Here is a 24577-nt window from a genome sequence, read left to right as displayed (position 1 = left end):
TCCTTTCACCTGTTTCAAACAAATGTTGTTGAACAATTTGAACAGGGAGTGGTCAAGTGCAAATACAAAAGGGATGGTAATTAATTTGCTATAAAAGCTGCAACAAGCAAGCAGCCAAACACCATTTCTAGTGATTTCATTTACCCCAATTTACATAAATATGAATAAATCTGACATAAGCTTATGTAGATTAACTCACCATCTGCATTATATCCTCAATTTTTAAATGGGTGTCATCTTGATCCTCCTGAGAGAGTGCTCTAAAATAGGTGGCAGAATATTTCATATAAAAATGTTTATCTCTGTGGCTAGTGACATTTCAGTAACAAGGATATTTTGTACTTCTGAAAACAAACTCTGGAAAACTTTTATCACAGAGAATCAGTGGATATAAGCCTGTATTTTGTCAAAATCTCCTAGCCTTAGGAGAAAAACAGATTTAATTTTTAACTCTTGAAAGAAATGAGCACATTTTTATTGCAAAGGCGATTGCATTGTGATTCTTTTTGTGATTCCTTGAAAATAAGTGCTGTGTGGATAATGCAGAGTACAATTTCTTCATTTCTTACAATATTGTTGAATGCCACCCCAGTCTCCTGAACACAGGAAACTGGGTCCAGTGATTAGAACTCTGGCATCCAGTTTAACCCCCAAGCCTTGGTTAAACTCTAACATCTACATAGACCCAGGTAGTTAGAGGACTCTGGCACCCACAAATGCCTAACAATACTTTATGATTAAACTAATTCAACTGCTTTACCTCAAGATGTTTGCTGTAGCTTTTCTTTCTTGTGGCAAAAGGTCAGGATCTCTCAAAACTTCTTCTAGCAGATTTAGAACATTCATCTTCAGTTCATTGTTTAGCTCAAAATCCTGCAAAAGAATTTTTTTTCTGAATGAAGTAATCATACTACATATGGGTTTTTGTTCAGCATTTGTTTTTCACAGTTCTGTTGTTTTGAATAAGTATTTGAACCTTGTACCAAAGATTCTGAAATGAACAAAACCAAGAAGTTATTAAAATATATCTGTTTGAAGAGTTTTGAATTACAAAACAGCAATACCTTAACTGACATTACTTTGAACACTCAGATATAACTACCTACCTATTCTTATCCAAGATCGTTAATTTAAAGTAACATATACAATATATCTAGAAGCTGATGGTTTAAGTCATTTTATGAAGTTAATGATGTAATGTTAAACAAACATTAAAACATACCCCGTATTATGTTTCTATAGTACTTTGTTTTTGTAAACTGACCAGTTAATATTTTTCATGAAGGGTGGTACACAAATCTCAACAGAAAAATAATTAATTTTAGGACTTCCAAGGTAAAAATCAGCACTTTTCTCAGCTCAGAAATTAATTTTTAGGTAGTGAAGCTTTTCAAAATAGGTGATATTTGGCTAGGCCAACTGCAAGCTGCAGTATTTTGTACTATGGATTCCCCAAGCAATGTCCTATGCTTAAAAGCAACATATAGTATCTCCTTCTGAAACCTAGACGGATAACATACATCGATTCTGAGAATAAATCTGACTTTTTCTCTTAGTTAATACTTGTGCATCCCTCTCCAGAACAATGAGGAATATTTCCAAAGATTAGACACTGGGAGGGTGAGGGATGGATTCAAGAAAATGCATGTACTGAAATATCTTCATGTTTGGAGTCATTGAGAAGCACTAACTCCAGTCATTTGCATTTCAGCTTAGTGCAGATGTTTGGATAAAGGATTTAAACTAAAAGCTTCATCAATCCAGTATATTTGTAACGGTTCCTTTTATAGTGATTGTTTGCTACCATGTAGGTAGCAATTCAGCATCTGTTTCCATAGAAACCCAAACAATAGTCACTAGCAAAGTTCTTGAAATTCTTGTACATTTTATTTTGAATGTGTGATTAGGAAAGATATATGCTATTGCCCTATACATATTTCTAAATATTTTAGCTTCGGTGTCTAGTGACTTCTGCAAGGACTTACCAAACAAATGTTGGTTATCCTATGAGCAAAGCCTGTTGGTAAAAGTCTTGCTGTATACAAATTAGCTGAAACTTTGTCTATCTACGGCCACTGCTTTTCCATTACTGAGAGAATGATGAGAAGTATTCCAACACTCCTTCTCCATCATCATCATCATCATCATCATCATCATCATCACTGAAACACTCTAGAACACTCAAGAAATATGTAAAGTTCACTCCTCATTTGTCTTTTCAGATACACTGCTCATGGTTAAATCATAAATAAATAACAATAAATAATATATTTGCCCGGTGATGCTTTGTCAAACATTATCTTCCTCACATAGCAACACAGGTGTTTTATTTCCAGGCAGAATCTGCTTAATCTGTAACCAAACCAGAGAAATATCTGGCATGCAGAGTGAATGTTAAGTTGTTGCTATGCAGCTAAAAAGCTTTTCACTTCCTTTGCAGCAGGTTATTGTTTGTGTGCAGTTTCTCTATAGCAGCCTTCTTCTGCACTTTTATTGACAATAATTTCTTTTCATTTCTCTTTTCAAGTATCTGACCCCCTTTTATAACATACACAATCTTTTAATATATATATTTTTTAAAAACCTAACGTTTGAAACCAAAGGAATACTCCTTACTCGTTTTCCATTATTAGTGGTAAAACAGCCATGAGAGATACACACATATTTGAATATATGAATTATAAAACAGCATAGGAAAAGTATGTAATATTTAATGTTTGTATAGTGTTTCACGGGCATTATCCGTTCCTTTCAACAATCTTGGTATGGTAAGACCGTTGCATTATCCCCTATTTTTCAGACAGAAAAACTGTGGCTTGCCTAGGCAAGTTTCAAACCATGAACTTTTCATTAGTAGCTTAGTATGAAATTCTATGCTCACCTGGGAGTAAGTCCCATTAAATTCAATAGTGTTTACTTCTGAGCGACCACATTTAAGTCTGCACTATACTAGATCATTTTTAGAAACAAAGATACATCAGTTACTATTATTTTAATGAACAACATCAACATCCTGCAACATCCTGATGCAGCAGCTCTTGCATGAATGCTGGATGCAGTCCCTTCTGAATCTCCTCAATCCTGAAGCCTGCTTGCAGCAGGACACCTGCTTACAAAGCCATATTCTGCAGAATCAAATATCTCCCCCTAGCCCAAACTACGCCTTGCCTAATTCCTCCTTATGTTTTGTAGTTTTCACTACTCACTGGGACAGCCAGTGGAGTGGATTGAATTGCTGGACTAGCACCAAGACCATCAAGATTCACATCTCCACTCGCCTCTCAAAGCCACTGGCAACTTGGGCCTGTTAACATCTCTTAGCTTAATCTACCTCACTGGGTTGTTGCGAATAATAATAATAATTTATTATTTATACCCCACCCATCTGGCTGGGTTTCCCCAGCCACTCTGGGCAGCTCCCAATTGAATATTAAAAACACAATACAGCATTAAACATTAAAAACTTCCCTAAACAGGGCTGCCTTCAGATGTCTTTTAAAAGTAGGATAGTTGCTTATTTCCTTGACATCTGATGGGAGGGCGTTCCACAGGGCAGGAGCCACAACCGAGAAGGCCCTCTGCCTGGTTCCCTGTAACCTCACTTCTTGCAGTGACGGAACCGCCAGAAGGCCCTTGGCACTGGACCTCAGTGTCTGGGCTGAACGATGAGGGTGGAGACGCTTCTTCAGGTATACAGGACAGAGGCCTTTTAGGGCTCGAAGATAAGCGGGGGTGAGGGGGTGGGGGGAGAATAATACATGCTTTATATAAATAAATAAATAAAACAACAAAGCCAGGGAGCTTGAGACCAGCCTTTTCCAATACGTGTATCGTTCTACTTGTCAGGTAAAAAGAAAAAAAGCAGTGGCATGGGATTTTAAGAGTAAGGTAGCATGATGGGGAAGGGTTAAGAAACTCCCATGCTTGCACTCTGGGTTAGTCTTCTGCTTTACTTGGCAACCTTTGTAGTGACTTTGGGGGGTGGAGGTGGAAGGGAAGACCAGGACAAACTCCACATGACTGAGCATCATGCGTACTTCGGCCATGAGTGAAATCCAATTTACCTAGAAAACAAGAATGAAGACTATAAAATTGGTTTAGAACAGTCTGCATTCCGACACGCAAGGGTTTACTGAATTACGTTTTCCTGAATATAATGCTAGCGGTTCTGTCCTGATTTTGCACAGTCCTTTTATACAGCAGTACCTGTTGCATTATGGAATTGTGGCTTTTTGAGCCACCTACTGCCATATCATGCTAACTTTTAAAATGGCGGGAAAGAACTGTATGCTGGGAGGCTAACCCAAATTTCATCATGTAGAGTGGAATTAGCACTAAACTTCCACTAGATTTCTAGAAGTGGCTTTTAAGTGTGTGAAAGGTCACATAAAATGCAAACATTCACAGGTAAGAAAAGGTCTGGAAAACAGAATAAAGTGCTGTCTTAATGCAGCCATGAACTCACACAGCAAGCCTGTCACAATATGCATACATATATGATGTAAAAAGGTAAAGGAACCCCTGACCATTAGGTCCAGTCGTGACCGACTCTGGGGTTGCGGTGCTCATCTCGCTTTATTGGCCGCTTTATAGGTACAGCTTCCGGGTCATGTGGCCAGCATGACTAAGCCGCTTCTGGCGAACCAGAGCAGCGCACGGAAACAGCGTTTACCTTCCCGCTGGAAGGTATTTATCTACTTGCACTTTGACGTGCTTTCAAACTACTAGGTTGGCAGGAGCGGGGACCGAGCAATGGGAGCTCACCCTGTCGCGGGGATTCGAACCACTGACCTTCTGATCGGCAAGTCCTAGGCTCTGTGGTTTAACCCACAGCGCCACCCGCGTCCCCGTATATGATGTACATAGGGCCAATTAACACTCCATATTGCTTTAGACCTCTTAAGCATTTCATTTGCCACATAACTGTTTTCAGGCTGGCTTGTGATAGGGTCCTTTAACTTTAATGTGAAAGAAAGGAGGAGGATAAGAAGAAATACTGCTTTGAGGCATAACTAACAACTCTGCCTCATACATATAGAAAAAGTGTGTACATTACAGCTTGTTATATAATACTGTGCCTTGAAGAGGCGAGAAATGCAAAACACCTTTGAGAAGCTCTGCCAGGAGAATTGTAGGAGCACTGTGCTCTCTGGATGCTAAACACCCATATTTATTAGCCCACACCAGGGGCCACTTTGAACAGTATGAGACAACCGATGTATCACCATGGAAACCTACTGTATGTTGAGATAACTGTAACACACACACATGCCCCAGCTTTTTAGAGAATGGAAGGAAAAATCAATGAAGAATTAAACATTCGAAATAACAACAGTTATATAAACTTATTGATAATATATACCTGGTGATTGTGGCCCCTGGTATCAGGCCATGGCTGTGCCAAGGCAGCAAATATGATGTGAAATGGAAAGCCAAAGGCTTATACAGATTGGTTAATCTCTATGAAAACGATAACTCTCACAGCAGAGCAAATCATGGAAAACATGGAGGGTGCAATGTGAATTGGCTACTTATACATTAAATTATACTTTTTTTCAAACCCAGCAGTTAAATTCAAAGCACCCAAGTCACTAACTCCTTTTGAAAAATTAATTCTAAATACGACTGACCATTCTACCAGTATATAATTCTGTCAATATTGTATAAAATATCCCATGATATTGCCATTGGGGCAATGTTCTGCTACTTTGGAAAACAGACAAAAATTCCTTTAAAATCAGTATCAACCTGCATAACAGAAAACTAATTTAAGCTAATTTATAGATGGCATCTAACACCCTTAAGACATAGTTACGTTTGCATAACATCTTCACTAGCATACTGGAGAGGATATAGGGCAACTGGTACAATAATCCGTATGTGGTGGACATGTGAACCAGTACAACTATTCTGGGAACTATTCAGTAAAACTATTCGCTGAAGTAGTATTACAAAACAGAATGTATAGTGTAATCCAAGCCTGGGTTTAGTAACAATTTTTAAGAAAGACCAACTTGCTTTAATATACTTATTATTTTTCCCCCGATAGCAACACAACTACTTATAGCACAGAACTGGAAAGGACTTGAACATCTACACATTGCGCAATGGAGACAAAAAATAAGGACGATTGCCTTATCTGAGAAACTAACAAAAACTAACATACCTTGAACAATATATCTGAGGTGGATGGTTTTATTGAAGTTTGGTACCCCTTATAAAATATTCAAGTGAACACCCTGATGACCGGCCTCCACTGACTTCATCCATGGACTTATGGAAAAATCTTATACATTAATCTTCTGTTATGGCAGATGGAAGGTGGGATTGGGGAAAACTTCTTGTTTTGTTTATATATTGTTGAAAACAAATTTTTTAAAACACACACACACACACACACACACACACGAGGAGGGTGGGGGCATTGTAGTAGAGATACGTTTTCTAATTTAAGGTACCTTTCAGGTTCTTTTATCACATGATTCTAAAAGTACAGTTTCAATTGTGGAATCTATTATTCTACCTTAGAAATAAATTCTAACTGGATCTTAATCAACTTGCATCAATTAATTCCGTTCAATGTGGCCTGAACTGAAATACATGGGAACAGAGCTGTCCTTGGCTGGCGCTGCAAAAGTCTCCTCTCCATTCCACTTATTTCTGAGCAAAAAGTAGGTATCAGCATTTGTGGAGCCTGCCAGTTTTGTTCCTGTAACAGCAGCTTTTGTCTGTCAAACCTGATTGGATATAATTAGTTTAAATGTACAACTTGTACTAGTGAAATGACTTCGTAATTCTCAAAGAGCTTTTACTGTTTGGGCATTTCATAAACTGGTAACGTGTACAGCAACTCTGAACAAGCAATCTATTCAACTGGGATTCTCAGCTAACCGTTTTTGCTATTGCTTACAAAAAAAAAAGACACTAATTCCAGCATGTTAGAATGTTTACCGTCATCACCAAAAAAAACCCCAGTTGCTTAATGAAGAATCCGTCATACTGAAGCAGACGCAACTGCAGTGCACTTCTAATTAGTTTGACTGATTGTATGCTTAGTACAGTGAGGGCAACTCATGTTCCCTCAAGTGTTGCAGAAGATCAAAGCTTTAAACTTCTGCAACTTTTTTTTGCTGGAGCAATGCAAAAAGAAGACTTTGTCTTGTACATGACCATTTAGGTGCCAAATTCATCATTTAATTGTACCAAGACCAACCAATTAGAAAGTTTTGGGTGATTTCTATAATTGGAACTAAAAGCATGGAGATCATATGTGGCCTCAAAAAACGCCTTATAACTGTCTAATTCATATTGTGTGGGTGTCATGTTCGCAGGCCACAGCGTAGCAAGTCAGTGGTTACCAAGGGAGGGGATTAACAGTGCGTATGCAGTAAGAAAAACATGACACCAGCTGGGGATCAAAATGGCCACAATTTCATCGATTATAGACGATTCTAAGGATAGTTCAGTTGGTTAAAGTGTGGTACTGATAATGCCAAGGTTGCAGATTCAATCCCTGTATGGGACAACTGCATATTCAGGTTGGACAAGATGATCATTTCCAACTCTATGATTCTATCAAAGTCAGAATTTGGCATACGCATTGGGTATGTATCCTGAACCAGTCAACCTGACTGGTGGCTGTTATCTCCATCAGGGTTGATCCTGGTGAATGGGTACCACCCAGTGATGCCAGGATGCCATTCAGGGATGTTCTATGGTCTGTCAACCCCCGTCTGGGCTTTCAGACAGAACCCTACCCTAGAACCTCTTTACCATAGTTACCAAAAGTTTTATCTCACTTTTGGGGGTGGCACACCCACCCACCCCCAGTCTTAGACTAAGGATCCAACCCAAGACCATATAAACTTATGTACAGCTTGGAGAAAAATGAGGCTAATGTGGAAGTCACTAAATAACCATGTTGTAATTCTCTAATGCATCTGGTCCACTTTGGGTCTCTTGCTCATGCCAATGTTGAAGTGGCTAGATCGTGTAAGTTGTAATACTTTGTACACTTGCTTGGAAATGTTTTGCATTTTTAACAACCTCACTTTTTCTGACATGATCCATAACATACTCAGCATACAGAGAAGGTATGAACAGAATACATTATTAAAAAACCAGCAACATATTTTATGAAGACAGCAACATATTTTATGAACACAGTCGCTTCATTTGTAGATGCGATGGCATTGGGTTCATTATACTGTATTTATTTTATTTCTTCATACACAGCTTCAGATTAGTAGGTGCTAAACAGATCCTGAACAGCTTCCCATATAATGAAACTCTGCCACAAGTATGCCTCCACAAATGTCTTCTATGAATTAAATGGTATCGTGGAAAGTTCCCGATCCCTGAACAATGGGAACTTCGCTTAGAGGACTTAGCTTATATTGTAGAGTCAAGATTCCTCTAGAGCCTAGCACTGGAGACTTAATTTGAAGTAATGTATTTACCGTACTTTTCTGTGTATAAGACTAGGTTTAAAAATTATGTTCAAAATTGTGAGTCGTCTTATACATGGATACAATCTCCCCCCATTTTCTCAATTTGGAGTCCCCAAAAATAGGGGGCATCTTATACATGGGGGGGGTATACACAGGAAAATACGGTATTTGCAGTGATAAGCTTGATGCACAGAGGGTCCTGGTGTTAAATCAAATGTTACGCATCCAACATGGAGAATAAGACTATCAGTCATGATGGCTATATACTACCTCCAGGTTCGGAGGTAGCCTGCCTCTGAATACCAGCTGCTGGGGAACAACAGCAGGAGTGAGCTCATACCCTGCCTGTGAGCTTCCCATGGGCATTTGTTTAGCCATTGTATGTTGTACTAAACAGGAAACAGGATGCTTTGGTTTCATCCAGCAGGACTCTTCTTTAGTTAGCATAGAAGCCACCAAACAAACAAACAAACAAACAACCTTCAATGTGACATTTTACAGAGCATGATGGGTTTGCATGGGATCCACTGCACCTAATGAGGTAGAGCAATTTTATACCCGTTCCGGCCACAGCCAGAAAGAGGCACTGATATGGAGGTGTTCCATGATTTCTACAGTTAGCCTAATTAAAATGTTACTCTCTGTTATGTAATGCAACAAGGAAGCATTGCTTTCCACATGCAGTAAAGAAATGCTTAAATCACCCATGAGTAACTATGCTGTTCTCTGAAAGAGGGCAAGCCCAAGTAATAGGAGAACAACACAGAGCCATGACTCATGATTATATTTCAATAGCTAATCATAACGGAGGCATATTTTGCTGATCCAGGCTGCATCTAAACACCTATTTTAAAAAAACCACTCTGAAAATGATCCGGAAAAAACCGTTGTAAAGCTCACAATGGAAAATTTCATTCAGTTCCAATTTCAGCTCTACAGCACCATCTGGTGTCACAGTGTTATAACGCGTTTATAACTTAAACAAACCTAATGTAGCTGAGTCCCCAGCGCTAGATTTTTGGCAACTCTGTGCCTATCTCAGAACTGATCAACAAACCAACCTTTATTAGCTTATTCCCAACAATGCATTCGTTTGAGTAAAGCACGACTGTAATGAGAAAAGCAAACCTTGTCCCCTTGTAATTACACCACAGCAATATACAGAAGAACTATTCTAATGAGGCTGCACTGCAAACCTAAATTTTTAATATGACAATTGTGATGCTTAACACAGAGCCCAAATTGGTAATTCCACACTAATGATGTGTTTTTGTGTGTACACACAAACTCTTTGATACAATGGAGATTTTGCTGGAAAAATGTAACAAAAAGTACCTGAGAATGCTTTGAGACCCAGTGGCGAAGGACATTCAGGACACGATTAGTGGCTGCTCGACGTATTATGAACTCCTTATCGCATGTTCGTTCAGAGTTATTAAACCCTACACAATTTAAAAGGAAAGTTCAAGATGAAATAAATGCTGCTAGATGAAAAGGAAAATCTATGGGAATAATTCCCCCCCTCCAACACATAGCCCATTGGCTCAGAGCATATCTTTTGAAAATAACACATTTAAAGGATTTTGAAGATTTTGCTTACATATTTATATTATATGAGATGTGTATGTATCTCTCTCTCTCTCTGTGTGTGTGTGTGTGTGTGTGTATCTATCGATCGATCGATCGATCTCAAAAAGTCCTAATAGGGAGAAGATTCATAAATTTATAAATACATAAAATGAATGCCTGAACCTGTTCTGTCCTTTCTTATGTAGTCCTGAGTATCATAGACACTTCTTCAAATCTAAAATATAAATTTCGGGGGGGGGGGGCTGCAAATGGAAGGTACTGTTTTTCGCTGAGTTTACAAGGTATATGAGCAGCAATACTTGTGCTATTTTAATTAATGCATGGAATTCACTGCCACAAGGTATGGCAATGGACATGATCTTAAAGGTAAAGGGACCCCTGACTGTTAGGTCCAGTCGCGGACAACTCTGGGGTTGCAGTGCTCATCTTGCTTTACTGGCCGAGGGAGCCGGCGTTTTGTCCACAGCTTCCGGGTCATGTGGCCAGCATGACTACGCTGCTTCTGGTGAACTAGAGCAGTGCACGGAAACGCTGTTTACCTTCCCGCCAGAGCAGTACCTATTTATCTACTTGCACTTTGACGTGCTTTCGAACTGCTAGGTTGGCAGGAGCAGGGACCAAACAAAGGGAGCTCACCCTGTCGCAGGGACCTTAGATGGTTTTAAAACAGGATTAGAGAATTGAACGAAGAATCAGTGTGTATCCACAGATATTAACCATGATAGCTAAACAAAACGCCCGTGTTCAGAGGTGATTTGCCAGTAAATACTTGGGAGGTACAACTGCAGTGAAGGGCTATCAAACCCTAGTGAAGATCTCCTAGAGATATCTGATTGGTTGCTGCGGGAACTAGGATGATAGTGGACCTTTGGTATGATTCAGTATTCTACTGTGACTTAACCCTTAAAATAAATGTGTAATATCAGCACTTACTGGCCTATTAAGGAGACGACTATGCACTGCAGTTTGTTCTGGAACTTATCCGATTATTTTACATTTTTTGGCTGAAATCGAACAATTCCCATAATACATAAGGTATGTCCAAAAGTAAGAAGCTGACCATCTCATAACTGTTTGACGACAAATACCTATACCAGAGATATTTGTCTTTGGCAGACCTTCTCTAACTGCCTTTGTTGGCTAACCTAATATAACCTGAGTCAAGTCTTTATTGCATCAGCACATGCACTTTATTAGATGCACAAATTTGAACAAATATTGGCTCCTCTACATGACACGCAGCGTCATTTGACTGACCATGAATAGCTCCCTGTTTTGTCGCAACCTTCCCTTTTCTTTCTATGCACAGTGTTTGACTGCACGGAACAAATGGTCTTGGAAGCTTCTGCATATTTATCTTCCTCTTTGAAGTATGAGGCTGCCTCTCACTAATTAATTCAATATATTTGTTAATTGTCCTTAGCTAAACATTGTCAGCCCCACTTATACTTAGTTACCCTCATTATTCGGCAGTAAGGTTTATCAAACTTAATAGCCCCATTGTTTTTGTATTTATCATTGTCTGTTCTGCAGATTCAATTATCTTTTTCCTTGCTCATTTTTGTGTCATTTGCAATTATTATTTATTTTTCTTTGGAACATTTACTAAATGCATTTTTTGCTTGTTCATGGTCTGACTAATTATTTGGGATTGGAAAATAATGATTCTGCAAAATAGACTAAATGCTGTGCATAATTTTGGTTTCCTTTGCAGCACAGTTTGACTTGCCGTGGCTAGTCACCTGCAGCTATCTGTTTTTCAGAAATCTTTTCACTAGTTGGCCACCTGTTCTGCTTGTTATATATCATATTACATAATGCACAGGTTGAATGGTGGGGTTTCCCAAGTGGACTCTCCCGACATTTAGGCAGCGGAGATTTTGCAATCCTATGATTAACAGCCATCTAAAGAACCATTTTACTGTAAAGACAGAATGAAAAAAACCCATGAAAATGTTATAAATAAAGAGTGTAGCAAGTATTAAATGTGATAATATCAGGGCTATGCTAATTAGCAACAGCAATCTCAATTAAGTGCAAAAGGATGCATTTTATAAAAAAACAGTTTAACGATACATTGACATTGATGGTGTCTATATTCATAGTGACTATCATAGGAAACAGATCTTGGAATCGTAGTGGAAAGAACACTGAAAACATCAATTTAGTGTACCCAAGCTTTAGGCAGATTCAGAAAGTAAAGGAACGGAGGAAAAAGCCCCAGCAAATATAAATCTATGTAATGTGTGAACACCATTGCAGAGGAGTAAAGACAGAAACAAATCTGACACTGATGACCCCATACTGATGTGAGCAGCTAGGGTGTAGAGAGCTCTAGAATGTACCTTAAAAACAACCAACTTCATTGTGCTCTAAGGCAGCGATGTGAAACCCCACCCCCCATGCAAATATGAAAGTCACAGGAAATATGAACTGTGCTTTCAGTAAAACAAAAAATCAGGCCAAGGATGTCAGCAGAAAAGACTATCAGCAAGTTTCAAGATTTTAGCCTAGTAATTTTGGCAGCTCAATATACAGTGAATATACTAACATGCAAAGTTTTCAGGATCCTCACCAGTGACTTTGGGCTTATCCACACTTCCTCTTGTTGCACTACTTTCTCCCAGGGAAAACTGCTCTTTAGCGCTTAATTGGAGCAAACGGCAATTAGGTTTTCTGTGGATTGCTGTTTGTTCCAATTTACAGCTCAAGACTAGGTGTTTCTTGCAGCTTTCTACCACATGCCGAAAACATCACTGCCCATGCACTGTCTTCCTCTCTTTTGCTCTATTCTCTGACTACAGGCTGCACTAATTAAATTGCAGGATGCAGCTTAATTCAGGAAGGACCCCATGACCTGCCATAGAGGGGCCAGTGGCCTCGGTCCTCCCCTTACAGTTGAAGATGTATTTATTAACAGGGCGCAGTCTTCTTTCTCTTCCTCCAATAATTACTACTTTAATAGAAGCTTGCTGATTAATAAAAGCTGCATGGTGCAGTTCCCCTCAGTTTGAAGGATAGCATTTGCCTAACCAGTTGATAAAATTGCTAAGCAACAGTTCTCTAGATTCAAAACAGCTCTTGGTTCTGGAACAAAAATAGAAGTCTATTCAAATTGATCACAGAATTCGTGCATATTGAAAAGAAAGAAAAAAAGAAATAATGTTCCCGAGTATAAAATTCAAGGACAGGTTGAAGCACGTCAATTCTCTGCCTATTATTGACACCCCAAACAGTCTAAAGACAAACTTTAGGAAATATGATAAATATGTAAATTTCAGATAGAAATACACTAGGGAGGAAATGCCAATCCCAATATTTTAATCAATGGGGAATATAGTGGAAAAACACTGCCATGCTTCATTCTAGCAAAAACAGCACATATTGTGCACCAATAAGGTGTGCTAGATGGCAAACATGAGAGGATGCTTTCACCTTTCAACACTACAGATTGAAGCGTTTCATCCTTCTCCCAGTGTTGTAGCAGTAGAACATTTTTTTAGCAGTGTGCAACAACACAAAACAAAACAAATTAAAAACAACAGTAAAAATGTAAACACTACAAGAGCAAAAGAAATACACAATCAACCACGTACCAGCAATCTGCTGGAGCAAATCATTCAGTTACTTGGTTGAAGGCAGATGACTGAAACCCACCTGCACTGTGCTGAGCTCCTCATTCCTCATCCCTGCCCCTCTCAATAACTGGCAAAGATACTCAGTGCTGGAAAGTGAGGTGAGCCTCACTGCCCTGCCCGTACCACCCTGCCAGCTGAACCTGCCAGTGATATTCTAGGAACCCTTTCTAAGCCTTCAGCTTTCATTTGTAAAAGCAAGTCTCGAGTCCTTTCAATGTGGCGATACAAGGAAAAGCATGCAGACTGAATTGGTCTCTACTGAATTGCTATCTAAGAAATAATTTAACTGATGTAAGTGTATTGAATGACCTGCCTTTACAGACTGGCTATTCTACAACTTATTCCTGGCCTGCTTACCACATAATTTCTGGCTACAGGACTGGCACCCATGTACACCATGAGAACAGTCATGGTTTTCTCAAGAAACTATAGGGCCCATAGATGACGCATGGACAACCAGCGAATTGAACAGGTCAAAGTTTTCAAATATCTTGGCCTTATATTCCAGTCTACAGGATCATGGGGAGCACACCAGAAATGTGCAAAGAAAAAGCGTCCCAAAGCGCCAAAATTCTGGCACACTTTTTCTACACAAAAGGTGGTAAACATATACCATCAGTCCTGGAAGTGTTCCAAGCGAAACCCCTAGTACAGTTATTGTATGGGGCTCAGATTTGGACAGGCACTCACCTTGGATTTATGGAAGCTGTCCAATCAAAGTTCTTAAGGCAAATTTTCTCTGTACCACCCTGTGTCCCAAACGCATCATTGCGCCTAGAGGCTAATCTTCCCTTGATGGAATTGCGGGTTTTGCATAGGACACTTAACGACTGGCTTCGCCTAAACTTAAATCCCCCCGGTCTAATATCCCTAGTGCTGCAAGATTGTCACAAGAGCGCCTGGACTAAAACTGTCTATCAAAAACTTCACTCCTGTGGTTTATCACTACAACAGCTACTCACTTTGGGTTTTAGTAAAGCAAACAGTCTAATTTGTCAGCGCCTAAATGATACTGAGCGTCAGAACAACTTGGCCACAATAAGGAAATTTTGCCCATGGTATGACAATTTTCCACCTACCCATTTTGACTCTCTGGCACCCTATCTGCATAACCTAGCAATTCTAAAATACAGGTGCACTTTTACTTTCGCAAGATTGAATGTATTGCCCTTGGCTGTACTTGAGGGATGATTCCAACGGATTCCACACAAAAAACTTATGTCCCTGTGGAGATGGCCATACCAAATTGATGGCGCATGCCCTTCTGGCTTGCACTCTTTATAAAGACTTGAGGAATGAGGTTATCACCCCTCTTTTATTGTCCACTCTGGCTTGCCCAGTCACTGCCACAGTGTCCTTTCTCTTGGCAGATCAAGATGAGCAGGTGACAGCAAAGGCTGCAAGGTTTTTAGCTGGGGCAATTAGAATAAGATCCACTATTTGACTACTGATTCAAAACCCTAAAATGTTATTTTATATAATTGACTTTTTATTTCTATTCTTTGTATATCATATTGTTGTTTTATTGCTATGGCCGATGTCTGATGCAAATAAAGATTCATTCATTCATTCATTCACCATGAGCACAGTGATGAATATTTCAAAGAAGTATTTGTCAATCATTTAGCCTGAAATCCTATATCTTGTTATGTGGCAGCAAGCCCCATTGAATTCAATGGGATTTACTTTTGAATTGGTATAGTATTTCTCAGTTAGTTAAGCTTAGTTTTATGCTGCCTTTTTGGACCCAGAGCAGCCTGCAAATATTTGATTGCAAATATTGACTGCATTCACTTACTAGTGCTCAGTAATTCAACCCCACCCCCACCCCCAAAAAAACTTTGGTACCAGAAGGCTCACCTGGTGGGCTCCCATGCCCAGCTGCAGCTGTAGCAATAGCAAAAGCAGAAGCAGGGGAAACGGAACAATGACTGTTGTCAGTCGCCTGTACTGCAAAGTAAATAACAAAAAATAAAACAACATCAACAGCGAGCATTGTTTTGTAAATGAAAACCACAAGCTTGGATATCTATCTGCATGTATGCTTTTATGGTAGAGGAAAAAACATTGTTTAAGCATGCATATATACAAGCAAACCTTCCTGCTGGAAAAACAAACAGAACATTTTGTGATTTTGTTTTTGATTCAGCAAAGGCCTCTGCTAACAGAAGAGGAAGGAATATATATTTTGGTCAACTCCCACCTCCTCCTGCAGACTCCCATGCTGTTCCAGAAGGGCAGCCAACCCTCCAGAAGACATTTTTAGGGGGCAGCATTTGGGACAGGGGGCTGGTAAAAATCCTCTCTCCCCACCTGTTGGCCAGAGGCACCAGCTGGATCAAAAACATTTCCATGAGAGGAATTTAACTAACAGAATACGATAATAGGAAGATGGAATATTTAAGGAGGAGTGGGAAATGTTTGCAGAATATCTGAAGAATCATGTTAATCAGGCTGAAATGTCAGCAGGGTTAATGTAAATTCAGCAGTCTAAAGCATTAAATATATAGGGGGAGAGAGAAATATGAACATAAGGGGAAATTAGAATATGAAGTATTAATTGATAATTAGAACCATGGAAGGGGGGAAGGGAAGTCAGTGATTGAATGTATGGTTATAATCAATGAAATGTGAGACATGGTAATGAAAAATGATTTAAAAAATATATATGAAAAAGCATTTCCATGAGGGGAAGGCGCAATCAGATTCCACGCTCAATTTCTAATCATACTGAACTTCCGCATGGCCTGATTCCCAAGAGAGATGTAAAAATTCTACTATGGATTTGATTAAAAGAGTCAAGGAGAAAGAAGTTACTTCCGGCTCATGCAATGGAAGTGTTGGGTTCAGGACCAAGTTGTCAGTATGTTGCATCCTTTAAGCATCTGTTAGTGGGACACACGATTTACTGGAGTTCTACCAAAAGAATTTCACTCCTGGTTAAGCAATTTATTCACATCCTGTAATGAGTAATTAGAATACCATCTGTACATTTTCAGTGCCACACAAATAGACTTATTTCCCACTAACAGTGATGGGTATCATACATCTCATCACCATACACAGTGCACAATATGTGCCCTCAGTTTGGTTCAGGAAAATCTGTCAGTTATAAGACTCAAGTCAATATTTTTCTCGAACAAATGTACATCTAGTTCAAAATATTGCAGAACATTTCATCGCATCCTAACGCAAATATGCTTTTCGTTCTCTTGCTGCTCAAATGCTAATCATTTGGAATGGTGTTATTCACATCTTCTTCTTTTCTTACATTTTGCAGAAAGAACAGAAATAGACAGTGAACAAATTGGTTAGAAATTTATTATCACTACAAGGTCCTTTTGATATAACCATGCAATGTATTAAAGTTTTGCTTTTTTTAACCTTACCCCCTGGCTGTCGATAACGCAGATGTCGTGGAGTCGAAGGAGATCTACACGGGGAGAGCTCAGGAGTATCCACAGTTGAGGCACTTTCTGGGATAGTGCGATCCACTGATACAGATTCCAGAACCGCTGCTTTAAGAAGTATGCACTTTAATATAGAGATAGCGAGTGGTCTTTATAATTCAATCATAAAACATTTCACATATCAGGTATGAAATTATGCTACACCTTCTTAAACCCTAAAAACCAAAAGGTTGTTTTTTCAGTGTGCAGATTCTGAACAAAACAGATGCATTTTAAATGATTTTTTGAAAAAAAACGATTGAAACATTTGGTTTGAAAACAACAAAAACCCACTAATGTATTTAAATTAATGAGACCCTGTATAATGGTCAACTATAAAATCACCTTTAATATAAATATATGGGGAACAAAGTAATATTGTTCTTAAGACATTGATCATAGGACACTGATCAGCGGGGTCTTCCTTGTTCTGTTCAATGTTGATGAAAGCTCTGCACATGAAAAAAGATGGATTTACATGCACATTTTTCATCACTGAAAATGATAAGCAATATGTGTTCATGTGAAGTTCTATGTGCACATTGGGAGCTCCTGGTGTTTGGGATACTAGCACTTACTTCTACCAGCCAACATAATTTTATAGTTCTGTCAGTGAACTTTAGTTTACGCTGCTCATGTAACATGTTCTGAGACAACCTTTTAGGAAATTCGGGAAATAAGTTTATGCAAGTGCAACACCTGCTCACATAAATTTAATAGTATTGATAAAATATCAGGGTACTTGACACTGACAGAAACCAATGACACAAGTAACTATAAAGCTTATAAATAAGGGAATAGAGGATACCAATTTAAAACAAAATAGGCTGTGCTATCAATAATGAAGATAGCAGTTTCATGATTTTGCATCTACTCAAACCAATGTCTAGTGGTACACACTAAATCTCAGAAACAAGGTTAAAGACAGGAAACAAACAATTCAACTATTAGATTCACCAGAATCTAAAACAAACAGCACTGCAGAGTTTATGGATTCAAAAAGAACAACTGAGGTGAAAGAGAGTGAATGGCCACTCTCTGTGTTGTGGTAAGAATTCCATACAGTTCTAGAAGTGGTGACAAATTTATTTCATCTATTAGGTACCACATGCCATTATTTAAAATAAAACTGTCAACATCATTTTGGGTTGTTCTTATCTGCAAGACTGCCCTCAGTTCAATGTTGTCCTCACAGGTATTTGCTGTATCAGACCTGTTCAAATGCTGAACTGAAAAGTATTCTCAACTGTTATGCTTTCCTGTTGCCTTTGCTCCCTTTGTTGGTAAACAGAGAGTTTAAATCTGAAGCATAATTTGTCAAACTACATGCAAAACATAATCTCCCAGTGTATTACCCTAATGCTACTACTGAGTTTTTCTCACTTTTGTTACCAAAATCCTCATAGGATTTGATACGTCTGCTTCAAAAGTCTTTTCTTACTCAAGGCTTGTGCCATACAAAAATCAAAGTTCTTCACCTAAAAACCAGGCAGATTGTATTTAATTATTTTTACATGTATTCACTTTCCTAGTTTCCTTTGTTGGTGAGGGTTGAATTTAATTAAGTCACTAGCTTAGGCATCAGGAATAACTTACGTCATTTTAATTTATTATTGTTGTTGTTATTATTAAGTATTATTTTGCTCTTCCATTCTGCATAATGCTCATTGACACTGCTGAGATTATATAACTGGGATTCTGCTGTAGAACTAAATAATTATGTCAACAGAGAACTGAACTACGTGTTTTATCTCAGGCCATACATAGTTATTAGCTAACACAGTAGAATTTATTACATAGGGTACAGTCTGCATTTCAATACAGTGGTACCTCGGGTTGAGAACTTAATTCGTTCTGGAGGTCCGTTCTTAACCTGAAACTGTTCTCAACCTGAGGTACCACTTTAGCTAATGGGGGCCTCTTGCTGCCGCTGTGCCGCTGCCACGTGATTTCTGTTCTCATCCTGAAGCAAAGTTCTTAATCCGAGGTACTATTTCTGGGTTAGCGGAGTCTGTAACCTGAAGCGTCTGTAACCCGAGGTACCACTGTACCTAACAAATGAACAGAGACTAGTAGAAAAAGCCAGCTGTAACTGTTATACATAATAACAGATACTAGCTTTTGCTGAAAATCTCCTAGGCATTTTTTATCTGCAAATGAGATCTAAACTTGCTTAACTTCTTATTTGCTAGAAGTATTATTTCTGACACCATTCCTTAAGCTTATTTAATTAATGATCAGCTAATTACCACTGACATTATAACTAATGTCAATCTAAAAGATCTCTTGTTAAACAATATATTACTTTCTATAGTGACAAATCCTTTGATGAAGACTGTATTAAGTGTCTCACCAAGGAGCTTTTTTTTAAAAAAAATATCCTTTTCAAGGGAATTATGCTTTCTTCAGTTTTACAGTAATTCTTGTCAGGTTTCTCCAAAGAAATAAAAAGGGGCTATGCTTGGGGGGGGGGGGGGGAGAGAAGAATACAACTCATGTAAGTAAAAAATGAAAAGAAAACTGAAGCTGAGATAAATTTTCATGAGCACCAGTTTCCAGGTTAGAATTTGCATGTTTAACCAGGAGAATCTTTCGTAGAACAGATAAACAAATTATATAAAAACATCAATAGACATGGGTAAGACTAAAGCTCTATGTATTTGCCCAGTCCCTTTTTAAAGTCATCCAAGGTTGCATTCATGTGGCATTTTATTCCATTTTCCCAACTTTTCCCAAACTGTTGATTTCCGCATTATATCTGCGTTTTCACACAACATAAAAATGACTTCCAGAAATATAGCTGAATATTGCACAAGTTTAGTGCTAATTTTCATTTTATTTGTGAATAGATTTTTTTCTGAAAGTTGCACCGAAGAGGGAATTGCAGGTGCAGCTTGTCATGTAAGCTACACCTCCTGGAATTCTTTCTTCTATGCAGATCTTAAAGGTGCAGGAGCCCTATAGCTACCCTAGAACAGGACCAGAAATTCCAGCCATGATTTGTTGAAATAATTGGTCAAGGGTTCTACACAGATTAAGGGGGGCTTGCATTTTACAGCTCTAGAAAATCCTCTTTCTACATTTCTTGCATTGGTCTTTTAAAGGAGAAGGAGAAGAAGAGTTTGGATTTGATATCCCGCTTTATCACTACCCGAAGGAGTCTCAAAGCGGCTAACATTCTCCTTTCCCTTCCTCCCCCACAACAAACACTCTGTGAGGTGAGTGGGGCTGAAAGACTCAAGACAAGTGTGACTAGCCCAAGGTCACTCAGCAGCTGCATGTGGAGGAGCGGAGACGCGAACCCGGTTCACCAGATTACGAGACTACCACTCTTAACCACTACACCACACTGGCTCCCAGTGAAGAAGCAGCAGCATGTGCCAATTTATCCCTCCACTGTTCCTTTCCCATTTGTGCACATAAAGGTAAGAGGATTTCAAGTTGTGCACTCAAGCAGTGGGTGATGCTCAAAACATAAGCATGCCCATCTCCCTTGTACCAGCACACCCACATTTCTTTGCAAAATAGCAACCTTTAATTACACAATATATTGTATATATAATACCTCTTCGGATGCTTCTCCTTAGTTTGTTGCAAAGCTCAATACGTGGATTCTCTGAGTTTTCGTCTGCAAAGCCAGGACTTTGTTCTGGAGATGAAGGGCCTTTGCTAAGGTCCAGTGGTACTTTAGATAGCGTGGGTGGTGGTGAAGTGGCAGGGCTGTATGTTGAGGTAGGACTACTGGCAAGAGAGGTCGTAGACAGATCTAAAGCCCCTATCCTAGAATTTAGTGGAGAACTTAGTGACAGTTTTCTGGTTCTGACAGGCGAGGAAGTCCTAGAGAGTGACAGAGGTGGAGGGGAAGAGAATTTGCGGCAAAGGTGTGGTGATTTTGCGTCAGCCAGGTGTTCTCCTCTGTTGTTTTGGTTAGTAGCAAAAAACAATTCCAAAGATCTACGAAAGAAAGGAAAGGCCAGAACGGATTTTGAACAGTGCATGCTAAAAGCTACTCATAAAGGAACACAGGTCACTTGTATTTTGGCACGTACAGGCAACTCCCCATTTACGCATATTTAGAGCACGTGCACATCGCCGCAAACCTGGAAATGGCACGAAAAGGGCAAAAATGGCCCTAAAAGAGCAAGAGAACAGCAAAAATGGTGCGAAAACAGTGTCTAGCAATCCCATGAGCCTTTGCAAGTGGAAACCCAGGAGCCCTTGCATCAAACTTTGTGGAGAGTTGGAATTTGAGGAAGGAGATTTGGAGGAAGCATTTAATTTGTGTGATTTCAACTGGCTGGTGTTCAACCGCATAAAGCTGAAATGGCATGTGTGAATTGTTGGGAGAGTGGGTTATGGGTTTGTTTTGTTCTTGTTTCTATTATGTATTCTGTGCTTTTATTTTTATGCTGTGAACTGCCCTGAGATCTTTAGATGAAAAGCAATATACAAATTAAAGAAATAAATGTGTGTAAGATGCAAGCATAATATTGAAATATGGTTATGCGCATACTGGAAAATAAAAGAGACAAATTCCAAAATAGAACATCTACCATACCAGTAGGTATGAAATGATTGGCATTACAAAGTCCAGGATGGATGTTTGAGCCCAGCTGGATTTTATTCCTTCTCCCATGGCCGAAAGAGTAAGCAGTATGTAAGCATAAAAACAAACATATGTAAAATTGTTGTCCAATGCATTTTGCAGGGTTTATCATGACAGGAGATCTCACGAGAACATAATGAGTAGAAAGGAACTCACCTAACAGGGATTGAGGTGAAAGGCCTTTTGTATATATCCGAGAGTTTCTCCAAGACAACTGCTGCAGTAGTAAATATGCGATAAGTATGTAGGAAAGTATTAAGGAAATCAATACTGAGAAATCGCAAGTCTGTTAATCTCTCCAAAAGGCGTTCAACGCTTGCATAACGAATCTGGGGCACTTTGCAGGAGTTTAGTGTTTTGCTGAAGCAGATGTCAATGTCATCTTTGTGAAGACGTGCATCAGATCTACATAATATAATTATTTAAAGACTATTATTAAACACCATTTCGTAAGTCGTACTCAGGGTTTTTTGGTTTTTTTTTAAAGATGCTGTCATTTTTTAAAATATAAAAGACAGTCTTTTCTATACCCTTATGCAACTCATACCTATGCAACCAAAAGTTAAATGTGGGATGTGTGGGAAAGCCCCAATGATTATTCTAGCAGAATGCAGTAGGATGTATCCCAAAATCCTTGGGGCTTTTGTATTTCATTTTTAATTTGTATTACTGTACTCCAAGTGTGTTTTATAATCAGGAATAAATGTGCTTGTCACTTTCAGCCTCCACTACACCATATATGGCCTTTCAGCAGCATTGCAGCTCTACATGGGGCAGTGGAGAGGCTTGCAGTGAAAGGGATCCTGCTGCACAGGGTAGCACAGTGGTACCTTGGTTCTCAAATGCCTTGGTACTCAAACAACTTGGAACCCAAACATTGCAAACCCAGAAGTAAGTGTTCCAGTTTGCGAACATTTTTCGGAAGCCGAACGTGCTCCATTTTGAGTGTTACGCTTCCAATTTGAGGGCCACACTTCCGTTTTGTATGCTACGCTAAGATCTGCCTGTTGCTATTTATTTTGCGATTTTGTTTCTGTGGCTCTTTTTGTTTTGTTTTTTGTGACTGTGTGGAACTCAGCTCAGCTATTGATTGATTGATTGATTGTGTGACTGCAGTGCATTGTTTATTGCTTTCATTTTATGGATCAATGGTCTCGTTAGATAGTAAAATTCATGTTAAATTGCTGTTTTAGGGGTTGTTTTTAAAAGTCTGGAACGGATTAATCCATTTTGTATTACGGTGGTACCTTGGTTTGCAAACTTAATCCATTCCAGACATCCGTTCTTAAACCAAAGCATTCTTAAACCAAGGCGTGCTTTCACATAGCAGCGGGGGACTTAATTTACAAATGGAACACACTCAACAGGAAGTGAAACATGTTCTTATTCCAGGGCAAAGTTCACAAACCAAAACACCTACTTCCAGGTCTGCAGCGTTCTTAATCCAAGTTGTTCATAAACCAAGCTGTTCTTAAGCCAAGGTACCACTGCACTTTCTATGGGAAGTGTGCCTTGGTTTTAGAATGCTTTGGTTTTGGAACAGACTTCCGGAACGGATTAAGTTTGAGAACCAAGGTACCACTCTTATCACCCTAGTGCAAGGATTTTTAGTTATGCAACAGAAGTTCCCCTTTTCCTCCTCTTCATACGTGCCCCCCCCAAATCTGTTCTAGGGTTTCCTTCAATCCTCTGGAGGGCACAAGGGGCATGCAGGAAGAGGGGAGCGAGGGGAAGTTCCACTGTGCAAGCAGCTAATGGATCTACTTCACTGGATACTGCCCACAGAGTCTAAGGTTGATTGTGTCTGCCAGGGTAACACCAGAGTCTAAAGAAAATCTTAAAACAAACACATATAAAGTAGCACACACATTAAATGTAAAATTATAACAATGATTTCAAGAACAAAAACTAGTATATTACTATTCAGACTAATAGTTTTCTAAATCTTGAAAAGCAAACAAAGTAGGCCACAAATAATGCAGCATTTCCCTGTGAAACATGGGATCAATAGTGCAGTGAAGCAAAACAGCAAGGTTTCAATTTTGCATTTGAGGGATAATGCAAGAAGTCCCACAGTATGGCTGCATGTCGAAATCAGCAAACTTACTTGATCATATGTGGCACAGTGACTTTGGAGTTTTCTTCAAATACTATGGTCATTAAACCGTTGCACCGTATGTTGTCAACACACTGCATAAGATAATGACAAAGGGGAGTGGAAATATAGGATGATGATTTAAAAAAAAAAAAAATCTTGTAAATCTCAACTGCTATACTCACAGTAAATGAAAAGCTCTATCTGTTGAGCCAGAAGGAAAAGAAAACTAGACTTCCCAGAGTTCCTGGCAATGGATGAACACATTAACAACCTCCATAATGCTATTCCCTTCCTGTCACAATCTTAATGTTAAGGGGTACTCTGGTGTTGGAGACTCTCCAAGAAGGTCTGGTGCTGAGTAAAGCTTATTATGAGCCAGGCATGAAGGCTGAGCAGACTGATTGGGCCGGTTCAGGTTTATAGGGGGCATAACAGTGAACTCCATTTACCATTCCTAATCCCATAATTACAACTGTGTGCCTTTACTATTTCCTTTTCCTTGCACTTTGGAGATGTCATGATTATTGGTTATTCTCCTGCTATTTGCTGAGTTCAGCAAGGTAAATAATTCTACTGTTGCTTTAATACCTACATTCTGTTACAGATGCCATACAGTACTCTACAACATATTCTGTATTTCCAAATTTCTGTAATGTGATGACAACCATTAGTGATTTTTTAAAAAAAAAATATTAATAGAAAGGTGAAGTGTTTGCTTCACCTTTAATAGAAAGGTGATGTATTTG

General features: G+C 39.0%; 1 protein-coding gene and 1 long non-coding RNA gene across 4 annotated transcripts in view; one reads left to right on the top strand and one right to left on the bottom strand.

The window, feature by feature from the left end:
• Positions 1-15126, top strand: part of LOC308458414 — a 59440-nt gene extending 44314 nt beyond the window's left edge. The window contains exons 3-4 of the long non-coding RNA XR_013977379.1: positions 8875-8991; positions 14000-15126. This is a non-coding gene — a long non-coding RNA (uncharacterized lncRNA). The remainder of the gene's footprint in view (positions 1-8874; positions 8992-13999) is intronic.
• RASGRF2 (Ras protein specific guanine nucleotide releasing factor 2) overlaps positions 1-24577 on the bottom strand; it is an 86295-nt gene that overhangs the window by 10244 nt on the left and 51474 nt on the right. For 2 of the 3 annotated variants that reach the window (XM_080972344.1, XM_080972342.1), the window contains exons 13-20: positions 23841-23923; positions 21890-22138; positions 20693-21081; positions 17068-17196; positions 15539-15628; positions 9786-9892; positions 761-873; positions 200-260 (exon numbers count right to left, since the gene is read on the bottom strand). In XM_080972344.1, coding sequence (XP_080828470.1) covers positions 200-260; positions 761-873; positions 9786-9892; positions 15539-15628; positions 17068-17196; positions 20693-21081; positions 21890-22138; positions 23841-23923 — 1221 coding nt within the window. The remainder of the gene's footprint in view (positions 1-199; positions 261-760; positions 874-9785; positions 9893-15538; positions 15629-17067; positions 17197-20692; positions 21082-21889; positions 22139-23840; positions 23924-24577) is intronic. The other variant, XM_080972343.1, reaches the window with a different exon arrangement.

This window comes from Podarcis pityusensis (genome assembly GCF_964106645.2).
Source record: "Podarcis pityusensis genome assembly, chromosome: 11".
NCBI classification, from domain to species: domain Eukaryota; kingdom Metazoa; phylum Chordata; class Lepidosauria; order Squamata; family Lacertidae; genus Podarcis; species Podarcis pityusensis.
This window is presented reverse-complemented; position numbering and strand designations above follow the sequence as displayed.